The 17,721-nt window shown below is 41.6% G+C and overlaps 1 protein-coding gene across 4 annotated transcripts in view; it reads left to right on the top strand.

Moving 5' to 3' along the window:
• The window catches only part of LOC139557213 (TOX high mobility group box family member 2-like), a 135,653-nt gene that overhangs the window by 47,935 nt on the left and 69,997 nt on the right, over positions 1–17,721 (top strand). For 2 of the 4 annotated variants that reach the window (XM_071371719.1, XM_071371718.1), the window contains exon 2: positions 17,516–17,611. The exons of the other annotated variants lie outside the window; for them this stretch is intronic. In XM_071371719.1, coding sequence (XP_071227820.1) covers positions 17,516–17,611 — 96 coding nt within the window. The remainder of the gene's footprint in view (positions 1–17,515; positions 17,612–17,721) is intronic. 4 annotated transcript variants of the gene reach the window in all.

Genomic DNA, 17,721 nt, shown 5'->3' with positions numbered 1-17,721 from the left:
TGGCAGTAATGTTGATATTTAAACTAGGTAGCTACACACACTCGACGGGTGACCTCATCTCTCAAGCCATGCATGTTTGGATACCAGACGCACGCAACCTCCATACAGGGCAGACTGGGGGAAACGGCACAACCAACGGACTGGGTGGGGGTGGTGAACTTGATGATGACTTGTGGGTAGTGCGTTCTGAACAACAATGACAAAAAAAATTTTTTTTTAAATTTATTTGGGGGGGAAATTATACCACCACCCAAAAGGGCACTTTGAAAACTGGAAGGGCAAAGGGGCATGTGCTCTGCACCGGTAGAGCCCTATCTGTGCATGTGCCTGCCTGCTTAGAACCTCTTTCACCCCTTTGGTGAAAAGGTTCTACCTGGAACCAAAAAGGGTTCTCCTACACAGGGACAGTCAAAGAACCCTTTATGGTTCTAGAGTACCCCCTTTTTTTTCTAAGAGTGTGTGTGTTATCATTGGTGCATTGTTGTGATGAAATGAAGGTGTTGCATGTGTGATTCAGTGCAGAGGAAGACTAGGGCGTTGAATGTTGCACCTGACACACCAATGGGCAGATTCACACACTTTGCACTTGAGTTGATGGCAGGGCAGGAGCGCTACAAGCAGCCAGTGGAAAATGTTTGGTTTGGTTCACTAACAGGTGGATGCAAAACACGTCAAGACAATAATCTAGTCAAGTACATACACACACGCACGCACGCACACACGCTCCTGCTCCAGGTAAACCTTTTTCATCCGTTGTGCATTACGGGCACTCGCAGAGTAACCTTCTTGTCAGTGACTTTCATCTTGCCCACTAGCTATAACAGGTAGACCCCTCTCTGACGACCTTGTTTCACGCAAAAACCAAATCAAACACGCTTGAATCTTCTCTCTCACTGTTCATAGAGACTGTGTCTCTGTGATGTGCAGGGATGTAATTGTGGTGAATAATGTATTCTGCTAGGATTGTAGAGAGCAAACGGAGCAGATGGCTGCAGGTTGGTGTGTGTGTGTGTGTGTTCTTGGGGGAGGGGGTGAGAGGAGGGTGCTGGGCTTGGGGTTCCATTGTGAATGTAAAACGTGCAAATGGTGGATTATTTTGGTGCATTTTTTTCTAGATCTGAATCCCTAATCCCTAAAGCAGTTTGAAATGAAAAAAGTATATGTTTTCCTTCAAAGTAACGCCATCCCCCTTTCCAGATAGGAATTTACAACTACCAGCTGTCTAGGAATGTGATCCTTTGCACTTTAATTCCACTGTGGCACAGTTTTATACTGCAAAGCAAATAGTTACATCACTGTAACATGGAATGGAGCCAGTTTGGTCAAAACCCATACTGAATTAATTCTCCTTTTCAAATGTTATATGATTGTTATGATAATGACAGTTGTGATGATACTGTGGAATTATTTTTATCTTGAGTTTGCAGTATTATTAAAAAATGATAAACACAAATAAATTCACCTTTGGAAAGGTTGTTTGACAGTGATGATAATTGTAATGATACTGTAGAAAATGTAGTGTATTTAGAACCTTCAATTGAAACAGGGTGGAGGCCCACACATCAAGTCTCTTGTGTCAATTATCCTCTATAGACTCCAAGGTAACAGATGAGAAAAGCTCTTTGCACTAGTATTATACTGTAGGTGGTCATTTTACCCCTACCTACAGTTCAATCAAGTTTATTTTATATAGCCCTTCGTACATCAGCTAATATCTCGAAGTGCTGTACAGACACCCAGCCTAAAACCCCAAACAGCAAGCAATGCAGGTGTAGAAGCACGGTGGCTAGGAAAAACTCCCTAGAAAGGCCAAAACCTAGGAAGAAACCTAGAGAGGAACCAGGCTATGAGGGGTGGCCAGTCCTCTTCTGGCTGTGCCGGGTGGAGATTATAACAGAACTATGCCAAGATGTTCAAAATGTTCACAAGTGACAAGCATGGTCAAATAATAATCATGAATAATTTTCAGTTGGCTTTTCATAGCCGATCATTAAGAGTTGAAAACAGCAGGTCTGGGACAGGTGGCGGTTCCATAACCGCAGGCAGAACAGTTGAAACTGGAATAGCAGCAAGGCCAGGCGGACTGGGGACAGCAAGGAGTCATCATGCCCGATAGTCCTGACGTATGGTCCTAGGGCTCCGGTCCTCCGAGAGAGAGAAAGAAAGAGAGAAGGAGAGAATTAGAGAGAGCCAAGATTTTCAAAATGTTCATAAATGACAAGCATGGTCAAATAATAATCAGGAATAAAAGTCAGTTGGCTTTTCATAGCCGATCATTAAGAGTTGAAAGCAGCAGGTCTGGGACAGGTAGGGGTTCCATAACCGCAGGCAGAACAGTTGAAACTGGAACAGCAGCAAGGCCAGGTGGACTGGGGACAGCAAGGAGTCATCATGCCCGGTTTGCCGTGACGTATGGTCCTAGGGCTCAGGTTCTCCGAGAGAAAGAAAGAAAGAGAGAACGAGAGAATTAGAGAGAGCATACTTAAATTCACACAGGACACTGGATAAGACAGGAGAAGTACTCCAGGTATAACCAACTGACCCTAGCCCCCCGACACATAAACTACTACAGCTTAAATACTGGAGGCTGAGACAGGAGGGGTCAGGAGACACTGTGGCCCCATCCGATGATACCCCCGGACAGGGCCGAACAGGAAGGATATAACCCCACCCACTTTGCCAAAGCACAGCCCCCGCACCACTAGAGGGATATCTTCAACCACCAACTTACAATCCTGAGACAAGGCTGAGTATAGCCCACAAAGATCTCCACCACAGCACAAACCAAGGGGGGGCGCCAACCCAGTATTACCTCAATTACCTCGACTAACCTGTATTCCCGCACATTGACTCGGTACCGGTACCCCCTGTTTCTAACCTCATTGTTGTTTTATTGTGTAACTTTTTTTACTTTAGTTTAATTAGTCAATCTTTTATTAACTCTCATTTTCTTAAAACTGCATTGTTGGTTAAGGGCTTGTATGTAAGCATTTCACAGTAAGGTGTACACCTGTTGTATTTGGTGCATGAGACAAATCAAATTTGATTTGATTTAAATCACTTTGAATACAGTGTTGTTTGACAGGACAATGAATGAAAATAAAAGGGAGGAGGTATTGTGACAGAGTAGGAACCAAGATAAAAGCTCAGTAAACAGAAGGCACGGTATGTGTGGATGGATGGTGTGGTGTGTGTTTTTTGGTGTTTGGGAAAGTGTGGCGTTGAATGAGAAAGGAAATGTTTGCATATCTCAGAGCCAATGTTTTGCTGTGAGCAGGGGTTGTGAGAGAGCTTTTAATGTTGTTCAGATGAGGGATATACATTTTATAATGAATTATACTTATAATTATTATATCTTATTTATGTATTTATTTATTGTCCTATCATGGTGGAACAGCATTGAATTTTTAAAATATAAATTATACATCTAATGTATTTATTTATGGTCCTATATTGATGGAATGGTCCACAACCCTATACCCTAGACACGCACCTAAATGACCCAGATACTAAGGAGAAGTCCCTAACTGTTTTATGGGCCTGCTGTAAGCACCTGTATGCAGCCAAAATGCAGTCAGAGACCTAGAGCAGCACCGCCCCCTCAAGATTCTGAGCCTGCTTGGCAGGGCCGGTCCTGCAAAGCCAAAGCCCCCTGAAGGGAGAGCATAATATACAAGGAAATTCTCAAAGCTGCTAATGAGAACCTTGACGACCTTGTACCTAGCCGGTGGGGATTCCGGTGAGGTGCCCTCACCCAGGCCGTGGCAGTGCTGGCAACACTAGCTGTAGTAACCCATGGGGAGGGGGTCACACTCAGACATTCAGAGAGGGAGGATATTATTCTGGCCCTGGTGGCACAAAATCAAAGGTCTGACTGCACGGAGATGCTTGAGAATATGGTCAATACGGGGGACCATGTTGTGGGGGTTTCAGGGGAAGGGGGTATAACTGACCTCCATCATCTAGGATGTGACAATGGTTAATCAAATCTCCCCATTTCTGCCCATTTTTTGCACAGTTTTGCAGGCCTTCTCATACAGCTGCAACTGTATATGCATTCATAAATCAAGACCTTTCTTGAGTTGGGCTCTGGGATGGTGCAACTGTTGAGAGACTGAGTCTATGGTTGTTGTGGGGGAAAGGGGTTGAGTGTGTATGAGTGTGTATGAGTGTGTGGGTGGGTGTGTATCCCACAACTGTTGCGATGGAGTATAAGATTTTAGGGACAATATAGGATGATTCACAATAATTGTTTGCTTATATAATAATTGCTTGCCATAATGTAATTTTGGTAATGGCGAGACTGGTGAGAGGTAAAAATCCTTTGCATAAATTGCCTACATTACATCAAATATTAATAGCTAATTATGGAAAATAAGATAAACAGGATTTAAAAAAATATATATTTAATGGCTATATATAATTCAAATCGATGTGAGGTCGATGGAAATGCATTTGGCGGTTGTTCTGCTTCTGTTCTGTGGGTGGCACTGTGTGCTCTTTTCAAAGGATGGGTCGTGGTCTCTCCGGGGCTATGGGATCCGGGGGGTTGGGGGTGGTCTGCCGGGCATTGGGATGACAACCCAACTCAGGATGAGGAGGGATTTTAGCGGGTGGAATAGTGCGGACCAATTGGAGATTTACTTAGTAGCAATGCAAATATCATGGTACACTCATAATTCAGTGTATCACAATTCCAGTGGGTCAGAAGTTTACATACACTAAGTTGACTGTGTCTTTAAACAGCTTGGAAAATTCCAGAAAATTATGCCACGGCTTTAGAAGCTTCTGATAGGCTAATTGACATCATTTGAGTCAATGACTCTGTGGATGTATTTGACCCTGTGGATCAAATATGACCCTCAATGTCAATGACCCTGTGGATGTATTTCAAGGCCTACCTTCAAATTCAGTGCCTCTTTGCTTGACATCGTGGGAAAATCAAAAGAAATCAGCCAAGACCTCAGAAAAACAATTGTAGACCTCCACAAGTCTGGTTCATCCTTGGGAACAATTTCCAAACGCCTGAAGGTACCACGTTCATTGGTACAAACAATAGCACGCAAGTATAAACACCATGGGACCACGCAGCCGTCATACCGCTCAGGAAGGAGACGCGTTCTGTCTCCTAGAGACTTTGGTACTGGGGTTTATATATAAATGCCTAGAATATTAAAATTTTGGAGAATCTCTTATAAAATGGGTTAAAGTTATGTATAGTAACCCTAGGTGTAAAATAGTAAATAATGTCTACATCTCAGAAAGTTTTAAACTGTCAAGAGGAGTAAAACAAGGTTGTCCACTATCGGCATACCTATTTATTATTGCCATCGAAATGTTTGCTGTTAAAATTAGATCCAAGAATAATATTAAGGGATTAGAAATCTGTGGCTTAAAAACAAAGATGATGATCCATGTTTTCTTTTAAAACCACAATTAGAATCCCTCCACATGTAACGGCCGTCGTAATCCTCCTCGTCTGAGGAGGACAAGTTAGAAGGATCGGAGGACCAAAACGCAGCGTGGTATGTATCCATATTTATTAGAATACTTTTCTAGACGAACAAAACAATAAACAAAACGAAACCAACGACGCTAACAGTCCTGAACATGTGAACAAATGAAAAACAATGAACGCACGAACAGGAACAATCACCCACAAACAAACAGTGAGAACAGCCTACCTTAATATGGTTCCCAATCAGAGACAACGTAAAACACCTGCCTCTGATTGAGAACCATATCAGGCTAGTTAGACAACCCTAAACTAAACATAGAAACACATAACATAGAATGCCCACCCAGCTCACGTCCTGACCAACTAAACAAAGACTGAACAAAGGAAATAAGGTCAGGAACGTGACACCACAGCCTCATAGAGGATCTAGATAATTTTGCTAACCTCTCTGGATTAAAACCAAATTATGATAAGTGAACTATATTACGTATTGGATCACAAAATGTTTACTTTTACATTACCGTGTAGTTTACCAATAAAATGGTCTGATGGGGATGTGGACATACTCGGTATACAAATCCCGAAAGAAAGAAATGATCTCACTCCAATACATTTTTATAGAAAGTTAGCAAAAATAGATAAAATCTTGCTACCATGGAAAGGAAAATACCTGACTATTTGTGGAAAAATCACCCTGATTAACTCTTTAGTCATATCACAGTTTACGTATTTGCTTATGGTTTTGCCTACAGCTGCTTTTTAAATTATATGAACAAAAAATATTATATTTTATTTGGAATGGTAAGCCAGCTAAAATTAAAAGTGCCTATTTATATGATGAATATGAATTCGTAGGGCAGAAATTATGAAATATTAAAGCATTAGACCTCTCACTAAAGGCATCAGTCATACAAAAGTTACACTTACATCCGAAATGGTTCTCTAGTAAATTGGTAGGAATGTCTCACCCCATGTTTGGACTTTTCCCCTTCATTCAGATTACAATTGCTCACTTTCGGATGTTTGAAAACTAAATAATCTCCAAAATATTGTTATTTTTTAAACAAGCCTTAGAAAGTTTGTTGCAATTTCAGTTTATCCAACTGAAAAGACAGAACAAATAATACAACAAATATTGTGGTTAAACTCAAAAATACTAATTGATTAAAAAAAACATATTTTTCAATGAAATGTTTAAAAAAGGTATACTTTTTGTAAATTATATCATAAATAGGACTGGTGGAGTTATGTCACACATGCAGCAAACACAGACATATGAAAATCTCTGCTCTACCCAAAATACAACCGACTAATTGCAGCATTATCACAAAAATGGAAGAGGCAAGTAGAAGGGTAAAAAGTAAGGAACTTGTCTGTCGGCCCTGCATTAAAGACCATCATTGGTTAAAGAAAATTGTGATAAATTAAAACAAATACCAATTTCATTTAAGGACCCAAAAATTGACAGCTGTGCCAAATAAATTGCAAAATAGTTGGGGAGAGATTTTCGATGTACCTATTCCATGGCACATGGTTTATAAATTGACACGCAAAACAACGACGGATTCAAAACTTTGAATTTTTCTATTTAAATTATTATACAAAATTCTTGCTACCAATAGAATATATATATATATATATATATATATTAGAGGTCGACCGATTAATCGGAATGGCTGATTAATTAGGGCCGATTTCAAGTTTTCATAACAATCGGATATCGGTAATTTTGGACGCCGATTTTGCCGATTTTTTTTTTTTACACCTTTATTTAACTAGGCAAGTCAGTTAAGAACACATTCTTATTTTCAATGACGGCCTAGGAACGGTGGGTTAACTGCCTTGTTCAGGGGCAGAACGACAGATATTTACCTTGTCAGCTCAGGGATTCAATCTTGCAACCTTACGGTTAACTAGTCCAACGCTCTAACCACCTGCCTCACGAGGAGCCCGCCTGTTACGCGAATGCAGTAAGAAGCCATGGTAAGTTGCTAGCTAGCATTAAACTTATCTTATAAAAAACAATTAATCAATCATAATCACTAGTTATAACTACACATGTTTGATGATATTACTAGTTTATCTAGCGTGTCCTGCGTTGCATATAATCGATGCGGTGGCATTTGCGAAAAAGGACTGTCGTTGCTCCAACGTGTACCTAACCATAAACATCAATGCCTTTCTTAAAATCAATACACAGAAGTATATATTTTTAAACATGCATATTTAGCTAAAAGAAATCCAGCTTAGCAGGCAATATTAACCAGGTGAAATTGTGTCACTTACATTTACATTTACATTTAAGTCATTTAGCAGACGCTCTTATCCAGAGCGACTTACAAATTGGTGCATTCACCTTATGATATCCAGTGGAACAACCACTTTACAATAGTGCATCTAACTCTTTTAAGGGGGGGGGGGGGGGGGGTTAGAAGGATTACTTTATCCTATCCTAGGTATTCCTTAAAGAGGTGGGGTTTCAGGTGTCTCCGGAAGGTGGTGATTGACTCCGCTGACCTGGCGTCGTGAGGGAGTTTGTTCCACCATTGGGGTGCCAGAGCAGCGAACAGTTTTGACTGGGCTGAGCGGGAACTGTACTTCCTCAGAGGTAGGGAGGCGAGCAGGCCAGAGGTGGATGAACGCAGTGCCCTTGTTTGGGTGTAGGGCCTGATCAGAGCCTGAAGGTACGGAGGTGCCGTTCCCCTCACAGCTCCGTAGGCAAGCACCATGGTCTTGTAGCGGATGCGAGCTTCAACTGGAAGCCAGTGGAGAGAGCGGAGGAGCGGGGTGACGTGAGAGAAGGTTGAACACCAGACGGGCTGCGGCGTTCTGGATGAGTTGTAGGGGTTTAATGGCACAGGCAGGGAGCCCAGCCAACAGCGAGTTGCAGTAATCCAGACGGGAGATGACAAGTGCCTGGATTAGGACCTGCGCCGCTTCCTGTGTGAGGCAGGGTCGTACTCTGCGAATGTCGTAGAGCATGTTGTAGAGCACTTCTCTTGCGTTCATTGCACGCAGAATCAGAGTATATGCAACAGTTTGGTCCGCCTGGCTCATTGCGAACTAATTTGCCAGAATTTTACGTAATTATGACATAACATTGAAGGTTGTGCAATGTAACAGGAATATTTAGACTTATGGATGCCACCCGTTAGATAAAATACGGAACGATTCCGTATTTCACTGAAAGAATAAACGTTTTGTTTTCGAGATGATAGTTTCCGGATTCGACCATATTAATGGCCTAAGGCTCGTATTTCTGTATGTTATTATGTTATAATTATGTCTATGATTTGATAGAGCAGTCTGACTGAGCGATGGTAGGCACCAGCATGCTCGTAAGCATTCATTCAAACAGCACTTTCGTGCATTTTGCTAGCAGCTCTTCACAATGCTTCAAGCATTGCGCTGTTTATGACTTCAAGCCTATCAACTCCCGAGATTAGGCTGGTGTAACCGATGTGAAATGGCTAGCTAGTTAGCGGGGTGCGCGCTAATAGCGTTTCAAACGTCACTCGCTCTGAGACTTGGAGTAGTTGTTCCCCTTGCTCTGCATGGGTAACGCTGCTTCGAGGGTGGCTGTTGTCGATGTGTTCCTGGTTCGAGCCCAGGTAGCGGCAAGGAGAGGGATGGAAGCTATACTGTTACACTTGCAATACTAAAGTGCCTATAAGAACATCCAATATTCAAAGGTATATGAAATACAAATCGAAATAGTCCTATAATTCCTATAATAACTACAACCTAAAACTTCTTACCTGGGAATATTGAAGACTCATGTTAAAAGGAACCACCAGCTTTCATATGTTCTCATGTTCTGAGCAAGGAACTTAAACGTTAGCTTTCTTACATGGCACATATTGCACTTTTACTTTCTTCTCCAACACTTTGTTTTTGCATTATTTAAACCAAATTGAACATGTTTCATTATTTATTTGAGGCTAAATTGATTTTATTGATGTATTATATTAAGTTAAAATTAGTGTTCATTCAGTGTTGTTGTAATTGTCATTATTACAAATAAATTAAAAAAATCGGCCGATTAATCGGCATCGGCCTGTTTTGGTCCTCCAATAATCGGTATCGGTATCGGCGTTGAAAAATCATAATCGGTCGACCTCTAATATATATATATCTATATATCTACAATCTTCCCTGCTCTGCAGATTTTGCTGTGAGGAGGCAGTCATTAGATCATTTATTTTGGTACTGTCCATATTTAGCTTGTTTTTGGTCACAAGTCCAGGAATGGCTGAAGAATTGCAACATTTATCTAGAACTAACGATGCAGATAGCAATACCGGGTGATTTGAAAAGTCATAGTCAATCAATCAATAATATAATAATTATTTTAGATTTTTTAAATCTTTAATTTACAATCTATTTTTACCTGCTTTTTAAATCTGATTCTACGACTTGCATCAGTTACCTGATGTGGAATAGAGTTCCATGTAGTCATGGCTCTATGTAGTACTGTGCGCCTCCCATAGTCTGTTCTGGATTTGGGGAATGTGAAGAGACCTCTGGTGGCATGTCTTATGCATGGGTGTCCGAGCTGTGCGCTAGTATTTTAAACAGACAGCTCGGTACATTCAGCTATTCAGCACCTCTTACAAAAACAGGTAATGAAGAAGTCAATCTCTCTTCCACTTTGAGCCATGAGAGATTGACATGCACGTCATTATTGTTAGCTCTCCGTGTACTTTTTAGGACCAGCCGTGCTGCCCTGTTCTGAGCCAACTGCAATTTTCCCAAGTCCCTCTTTGTGGCACCTGATCACATACTGAACAGTAGTCTCGGTGCGACAAAACCAGGGCCTGTAGGACCTGCCAGTGTTGTTAAGAAGGCAGAGCAGCGCTTTATTGTGGACAGACTTCTCCCCATCTTAGCTACTGTTGTATCAATATGTTTTGACCATGACCATTTACAATCCAGGGTTACTCCAAGCAGTTTAGTCACTTCAACTTGCTCAATTTCCACATTATTCATTACGAGATGTAGTTGAGGTTTACGGTTTAGTGAATGATTTGTCCCAAATACAATGCTTTTTAGTTTTGGAAATATTTAGGACTAACTTATTCCTTGCTATCCATTTTGAAACTAACTGCAGCTCTTTGTTAAGTGTTGCAGTCATTTCAGTCGCTGTAGTATTTGTCGTGTATAGTGTTAAGTCATACGCATACATAGACACACTGGCCTTACTCAAAGCCAGTGGCATGTCGTTAGTAAAGATTGAAAAAAGCAAGGGGACTAAACAGCTACCCTATAATCTTTGGCTACATTGACTGTTTTCTCTTAGCTACTTCATGTAGCTAACATATTCTTGCATCAGCTTGCAGCTGTGGTAGCGTATAAGAAGGCTGAGTATTTTAATCAATCGCTGATTGACCGTCGACAATTTCATGCATCTAAGATGGTTGAAGCGGACGCTGATGTGGATTGTGAATCTAATGGCGGTAGAATACAGGAGAATTGGAATATTGTCCAAAAGAATGGAAAACGTAGCCAAGTAGTGTATAGTCCTCAGAATGACCTTCATATCTTGAAGGAGTACGGTTTATTAATGAGGAGCAGCTGATTGGATTACCAATCTTGAAGAATCCATTTGAGATAGCCAAACTGGTGGAGAGAGTGCTGGGAAAAGTGAAGGCTCCGAGGATCACGAGAGGCGGCTTGTTTAGATTTTTTGTTGTTCTGAGGATCAGAAGGAACGTGTTTTGCGTCTCATCCGATTTGAGAAGTTAGACATGTCGTGTGTGTCTCTTCAGAACAGGGCATCCCTCAAGGGGGTAATATCTGGCGTCTCATAGGAAGTCAATGTTAAAGAGATGAAAAATATTCCTGGAGTGATTGATGCACGTTGGATGAATCGGGTTGTGAATGATTAAAAAGTGAAGAGTCTATCAGTTCTTTTGTTTTTTGATATGGAGTCTCTCCCTACTCAAGTGCAGTTGAGGTATATAAACTACAGAGACTAAGCATTTATCCCAAGACCAATGCAGCAGGATCACTGTAAAGCTTTTGGACATGTTTCAAGTGTTTGCATGTCATCAAATCAAATAAAATGTATTTATTAATCCCTTCTTACATCAGCTGATGTCACAAAGTGCTGTACAGAAACCTAACCTAAAACCCCAAACAGCAAGTAATGCAGGTGTAGAAGCACGGTGGCTAGGAAAAACTCCCTAGAAAGGCCAGAACCGAGGAAGAAACCTAGAGAGGAACCAGGCTATGTCATGTATTTTAAAAGTGCTGAAAATGTGACATGTTGCAATTGTGGTGGGAACCGTGAAGCAATGTCTTTGGAATGCCCGACAAGGGTGAAAGAGATTGAGGTCGATATCATTGTGGTTGCGGCGTAGTGGTTCCTGGGACAGAAAGATCTCTCGGCGGATGAGTTGCATGGAGTATTGTCACAAGCCGTACCACTCTCTCAGGCCCTAGAGCCTGAGAAGGGAGATATGGAGATTTAAAAGAAGGAAGAAGTGGGAGTTTTGTTTTGTTTTGTCAATGTACTTTTTTTATTTGGGTGGATTAAGTTAGTTTTCCATATCACGTATGGATTTATTTATTTTCCTTGTTTTTTCAACCCGTCCAGTTGGTGGCGGCAATAGATCTTTTTGTGTTGTAGTCCGCCATAAAACCCACAGAAGAAGATGAAGAAGAACATTTTCTTGCTTTGCGTATTCCTCTTTGATTTAAAAGATACTGTTGCACAAACAATATGCTGATTTACGTCTACACCATCACTGGTATTATCAGGCTGTATAGCTAATTACGTTTACTCTGATTCAGTACATTTATTAGCTAGCTAGCAATTAGCATTAGCGGCTAACAAGATTTAGACCCAACTTACTAAGAAAATACAAACTAGCTGTTTGTAGATGTAAGAAACACAAACTAATAGTGTAATTATAGAATGCTAGTGGATTTATATTAAGAAGCAAAGTAAAAACAGCAGAACGCAAGTGTCTCGTGGTTGAGAAACAACAAATGCGCTCCTTGAGTGGGGCTAGGTCTGTGTGGAAAGCGGCATGGAGAGAGATGAGTCAAGTACCTTAGTAAACTATAAAAATTGATGTTACACACGGCACATCACATTTAACAAACCAAACATTCAAATACTGTTATTAGAAAGTAAAGTGAAAACTCAAACCGGTCCGTGCATCAATACCGGTATACCGCCCAGTCCCACTGACATAACTTTGTCACTCATTATTATGACGTTTTGCATTGCAAACATGTTACAAACACTTCAGTGAAGAGAGCCGCAGGGTCCCCAAAGAAAAGTAGCTGTATGAAAAGATACTGTAAGACATTACAGCATCATTCACTTCATTGGTCCACGAGGGGCTGGATTCCTCTCTAATTGAACTTGTTGGGATTGTTCTGTTGGTCAGATAAGCCACGCTATCTCAATCAAGCACAGATAAAGTATTTGAAATTATTTCAAATAGTATGTGTGCCAGGGTTGTGCTTAATTCAGAATTTTGGAATTGACTCCCATTCAACTCATAAGTTGAAATTGCAATTGAATTGGCCACTGCACAGGATGTAGCATTTGAATTAGAGTTTGAGTGACAGGAACAGCGGCGATTTGAGCATGTAAATCTTGGTGGGGCAAAAACAAATTATGCATGTCAGCAAAGCCACAACACTTAACAATACATTAATTGCACTATAACGGTGCCCACAAACTGTTAGGGCCAACATAAAGCTGTCACAACAGAAGAGTCCCAACAGCAGTACCAACACCTTACCACTGCTACACCTGGCTATCAGCAGAGCCTTGTCTGGCAGCGAAACAGTACTGCCTTTTAAAAAAACATAGCTGATATGGCTGACTTGTTTAAATAAATAAAAATAAATGTGGTTTCTACTGACAATTGAAACCACATTTGAAACCACCATTGGGGGGTAGATAGCCTTAGAGCATTGGGCCAGCAACCAAAAGGTTGCTGGATTGAATCCCAGAGCGGACAAGTTAAACATCTGTTGTTCTGCCCCTGAACAAGGCAGTTAACCTACTCGGTGGTATACTGGTATTGATGCACCTACTGTTCCCTGGTAGACTGTCATTGTAAATAAGAATTTGTTCTTAACTGACTTGCCTAGTTAAATAAATTTAAAAAACATGTAAATCTGCAAACTATGGCGTAAGGGAATGACGAGCGGATAAGAGGCAATCTGTAATTTCGATTAAGGCATTAATGAGCGAGCTAGGATGGACGTTGTCAATATAACTATTTGTTCAACACTTTTGAAATGTACAGAGACCGAATTCAGAACATGGGCCGTTCTTACAGTATTCTCCCTGTACACCAAGTTAGACCCGTAGGGTAAATAACGGGCCATATAAGCAGACAATATTCAATGATTACATTTCTCTAAAACAGGCTATAGGCTACAGTGCACGTGCACCACCAAGTCAGAACAATAGGCGAAAGAGGGAAAAAGGGACCAAATTATTAGCGTGAGGCACATGGGCTACTAACAGCTTGCTACACCACATACGCTTAGTATTACTTTCTTAGCTACAGTATACATATCTCCCTGGCATATTACATCAATTATGCAGCAGCATACAATACATTTTCGGACTCACCTTGTTGTGCTCACTTCCTTCCAAACCACTCATTGTTGAATTTGCGATTCCCAACTTCTTGTGTAAAGTTTATGTCCAATGGCCGATGTGCACCGATACGTTTTATCTATAATTTCTCTTCATTACTTATCTTCATATGACAAGGATTGAAAAGGATTTGCCAGTAGATTGTTGACTTGATTCATGATGCTGACTGCTAGCTAAGATTTTGAAAGTATGATGTTCACACGATCAGTTCAATCGAAGCTACTGTACATATAACGTGATTTGACGTAATTTTATCTGTGCCCAATGACCTTGAGCCTTCTTGGATGGGCACTTCTAATGTATTTCTATGTCAATACCCAAAGGGCTCGAATTCTCGAGGTCTCTCCTACTTTGCGGTGACGTAGTTTCCCCATGAGTGACAGAACACTGAGCCAATCATGGCGCAACGCTCCGTATTTTCTGCTGGCTTGCCCCAACACAGAAGCACTGGCCTGGGCTGAAACACCTGGATTTTGGAGCTGCCTTACTTAAGAAAGCAAAAAAGAGACCATGTTTGTATGCAGCTTTATTAACTCAGTGATATATATACACTACCGTTCAAAGGTTTGGGGTCACTTAGAAATGTCCTTGTTTTTTAAAGAAAAGCTATTTTTTTTGTCCATTAAAGTAACATCAATTTGATCAGAAATAAGGTGTAGACATTGTTAATGTTGTAAATGACTATTGTAGCTGGAAACGGCAGATTTTTTATGGAATATCTACATAGGCGTACAGAGGCCCATTATCAGCAACCATCACTCCTGTGTTCCAATGGCACGTTGTTTTAGCTAATCCAAGTTTATCATTTTAAAAGGCTAATTAATCATTAGAAAACCCTTTTGCCATTATGTTAGCACAGCTACTGATTAAAGAAGCAATACAACTGGCTATCTTTATACTAGTTGAGAATCTGGAGCATCAGCATTTGTGGGTTCGATTACAGGCTCAAAATGGCTAGAAACAAAGGACTTTCTTCGAAACTTTTCAGTCTATTCTTGTTCTGAGAAATGAAGGCTATTCCATGCGAGAAATTGCCAAGAAACTGAAGATCTCATACAACGCTGTGTACTACTCCCTTCACAGAACAGCGCAAACTGGCTCTAACAAGAATAGAAAGAGTGGGAGGCCCCGGTGCACAACTGAGTAAGGGGACATGAACATTTGTGTGTCTAGTTTGAGAAACAGACACCTCACAAGTCCTCAACTGGCAGCTTCATTAAATAGTACCCGCAAAACACCAGTCTCAACATCATCAGTGAAGAGGCGACTCCGGGATGCTTGTCTTCTAGGCAGAGTTGCAAAGAAAAAGCCAAATCTCAGACTGGCCAAAAAAAATGTAAGATTAAGATGGGCAAAAGAACACAAACACTGGACAGAGGAACTCTGCCTAGAAGGCCAGCATCACGGAGTCGCCTGGTATCGAAAAGAGATGACATGGAAGCAAACATCTGCTTGTGTTAGTCATATTTGCTAAACCGGGTATAATTGAACCAGTCTAGTGAAGTATTTTACAGAGATGATTTACTGTCTCATAGGGATCTTTGATACTTTGAAAGAAATGTAACCCGAGGCAATATTCATTAACTGTAAATAATTGAGTGGCTTGGAAAGTGTATCACCAAGGTGAAATTAGCCTCTTATTATTTTATAAAGTTTGTGTTCCTAGGGCTTTCCAGTTAAGATTATAAAAAATGTACAGCCCTCCGACAAATTGCTCACTAGAAAGATTCGCTATGGGCCTTTAAAACAACCCAATCAGCTCCATATTGTTTCAAATTGATAAAATGTGATGTTGCCCTCTGTCTCGTCTTTGTCTAGTACAGAGGATAGCTTGGTATGTCCTCTATCTCCTGTGCCTTCTATATTTCTAACTACACCCATTATTTTTAACATTTATATTTTAGTTATAAAGGAGACTCTTGTTCATAGAGACCTACAATAAGTGCTTTCAAATAATGAGAGGTAACCATATCATACAAACATTGCAAGTAAAACCTTCTTCAAAGGTTCAAAGAAATTGTATTTGAAGAGTTTCTTAAAAATGATTTCCATTTTGGGCCCCACTTGGATTGATCCACTTGTTCTCCCAATAGGGGGTAATGGAGTTCCTCATTGAACCAGGCAGGCGACAGGCCGGTAGATGAGTAGCCAGGGCTCACACGCGCCAGCTCTCCTAGGGGAAGCCTCACTGGCAAACAAACACATCTACCCTCTGCCAACGCTGAGTGAATCAGCGTCTTTTTTTCTTCTTTCATTTTTACCTCAGGGAGGATCTCGCAAATGGAGTTTGTTTACATTAGCTAACACCAGGCTAATTTCTTAACCGTTTGCGAACCCATATGAGTTTTATGAAGGTTTCACCTCTCTTTGTCTCGTGTTTTTTTCCCTTGTCTCTCGCATTCTCTCTTTGTATCACCACGGTACTTTTACATTGAGTCTCAGCAGTACCATTGTGGGGGTGGCATCTTCAGTTTCCGGTGATGCAACACCGGCCGCTGAGACTTTATTTAACATTTTATTCACCCACAAACCATGTGACAAACGAGAAATGGGGGAGCTGTCAATGCCTCGATTGGTTATTTTGCAGTGTCCTTTAAGGTGATAGGCCACAGCCACACCACGTTTTGAGGCCCGGGTTTCGGTATGTGTGCCTCGGCTTCACAAATTGTGTTCCAAACTGCTTTACAGTAAAGCAGTGTTGTGTTGGTAGATGTGCGTAAGTGTGGTGCTCAGAGGTGTGCATACATTATGAAACGTGTTGGTCTGTGCATGTGTGGTGGTTGTGTGTGTGTGATTGTAGGCCTATGTGTGTGTCTGTGAGTGTGTAGTGTGTGTTCTCATGTGTGTTTTTGTGGGTTTGGTTGTTTGTGTGTGTGTGTGCGTGTGTTCGTGCCTGTGAGTGAGGTGTTTGTTCTCATGTGTGTGTGTTTGTGTATGTACGTTTGATTATGTATCCTCTCTAGTTACAGTTCAAAGTGATCCCTCTTTCCCATCATTCATCCTAACCCGTATAGACTGCTCTAGTTTGGTCAGACAGCCACTACTATGAGGCCTGGGATCTCCATGGCTCTTCCCTAGTCTCCAAAGCCTTGGCTCTGTGTCAGTGTTCATCCCGACACTCTTCTGGGAATTGGGGGGCACCGGGAAGAGGGCGGTAAGGGGGTGGCGGAGGATGTCAGCTCATTAAGCTCCATTCTTCCCGTGCAGTGTGGCACTGTATGGAACCACTGTTTGAGACCCATGTCATTACCCCTCGGCTCCCCCTGCATGCATGGGGAGGGAAGGGTGAGAGAGGGGAGGATATTTTGGGGCTTGATATATTCCTTTTGAAAATGCCCTGCTTGTAACGCCGATCTAAAGGGCTTCCCTCTCCTTTCCTCCCCCTCCTTCTGTTCTCTCTCTACCTCCTGTCTCTCTCACCACAGGCCCGGTACGGTGCGGGTGGAAGAGGTGTTCACCTCCTCCACGGTACCCCACCCCCAGGCTCCAACCCAGCTGGGAAAAGACTGCCCACTGCTGGGGTGAGATATGGCTAAGGCCCCCCTAACGTCCTACCTCTATGCTAAAGCCCCAGAGGGTGTACCCCAGGGGTTGGTACTGAGCCCCTTGTAGGTTCAGAAGGTTGTGATCC

This window comes from Salvelinus alpinus, chromosome 28 (assembly GCF_045679555.1).
Source record: "Salvelinus alpinus chromosome 28, SLU_Salpinus.1, whole genome shotgun sequence".
NCBI lineage: Eukaryota > Metazoa > Chordata > Actinopteri > Salmoniformes > Salmonidae > Salvelinus > Salvelinus alpinus.
Note: the sequence above shows the minus strand (reverse complement) of the source record. Positions and strands in the feature narration are given on the sequence as shown.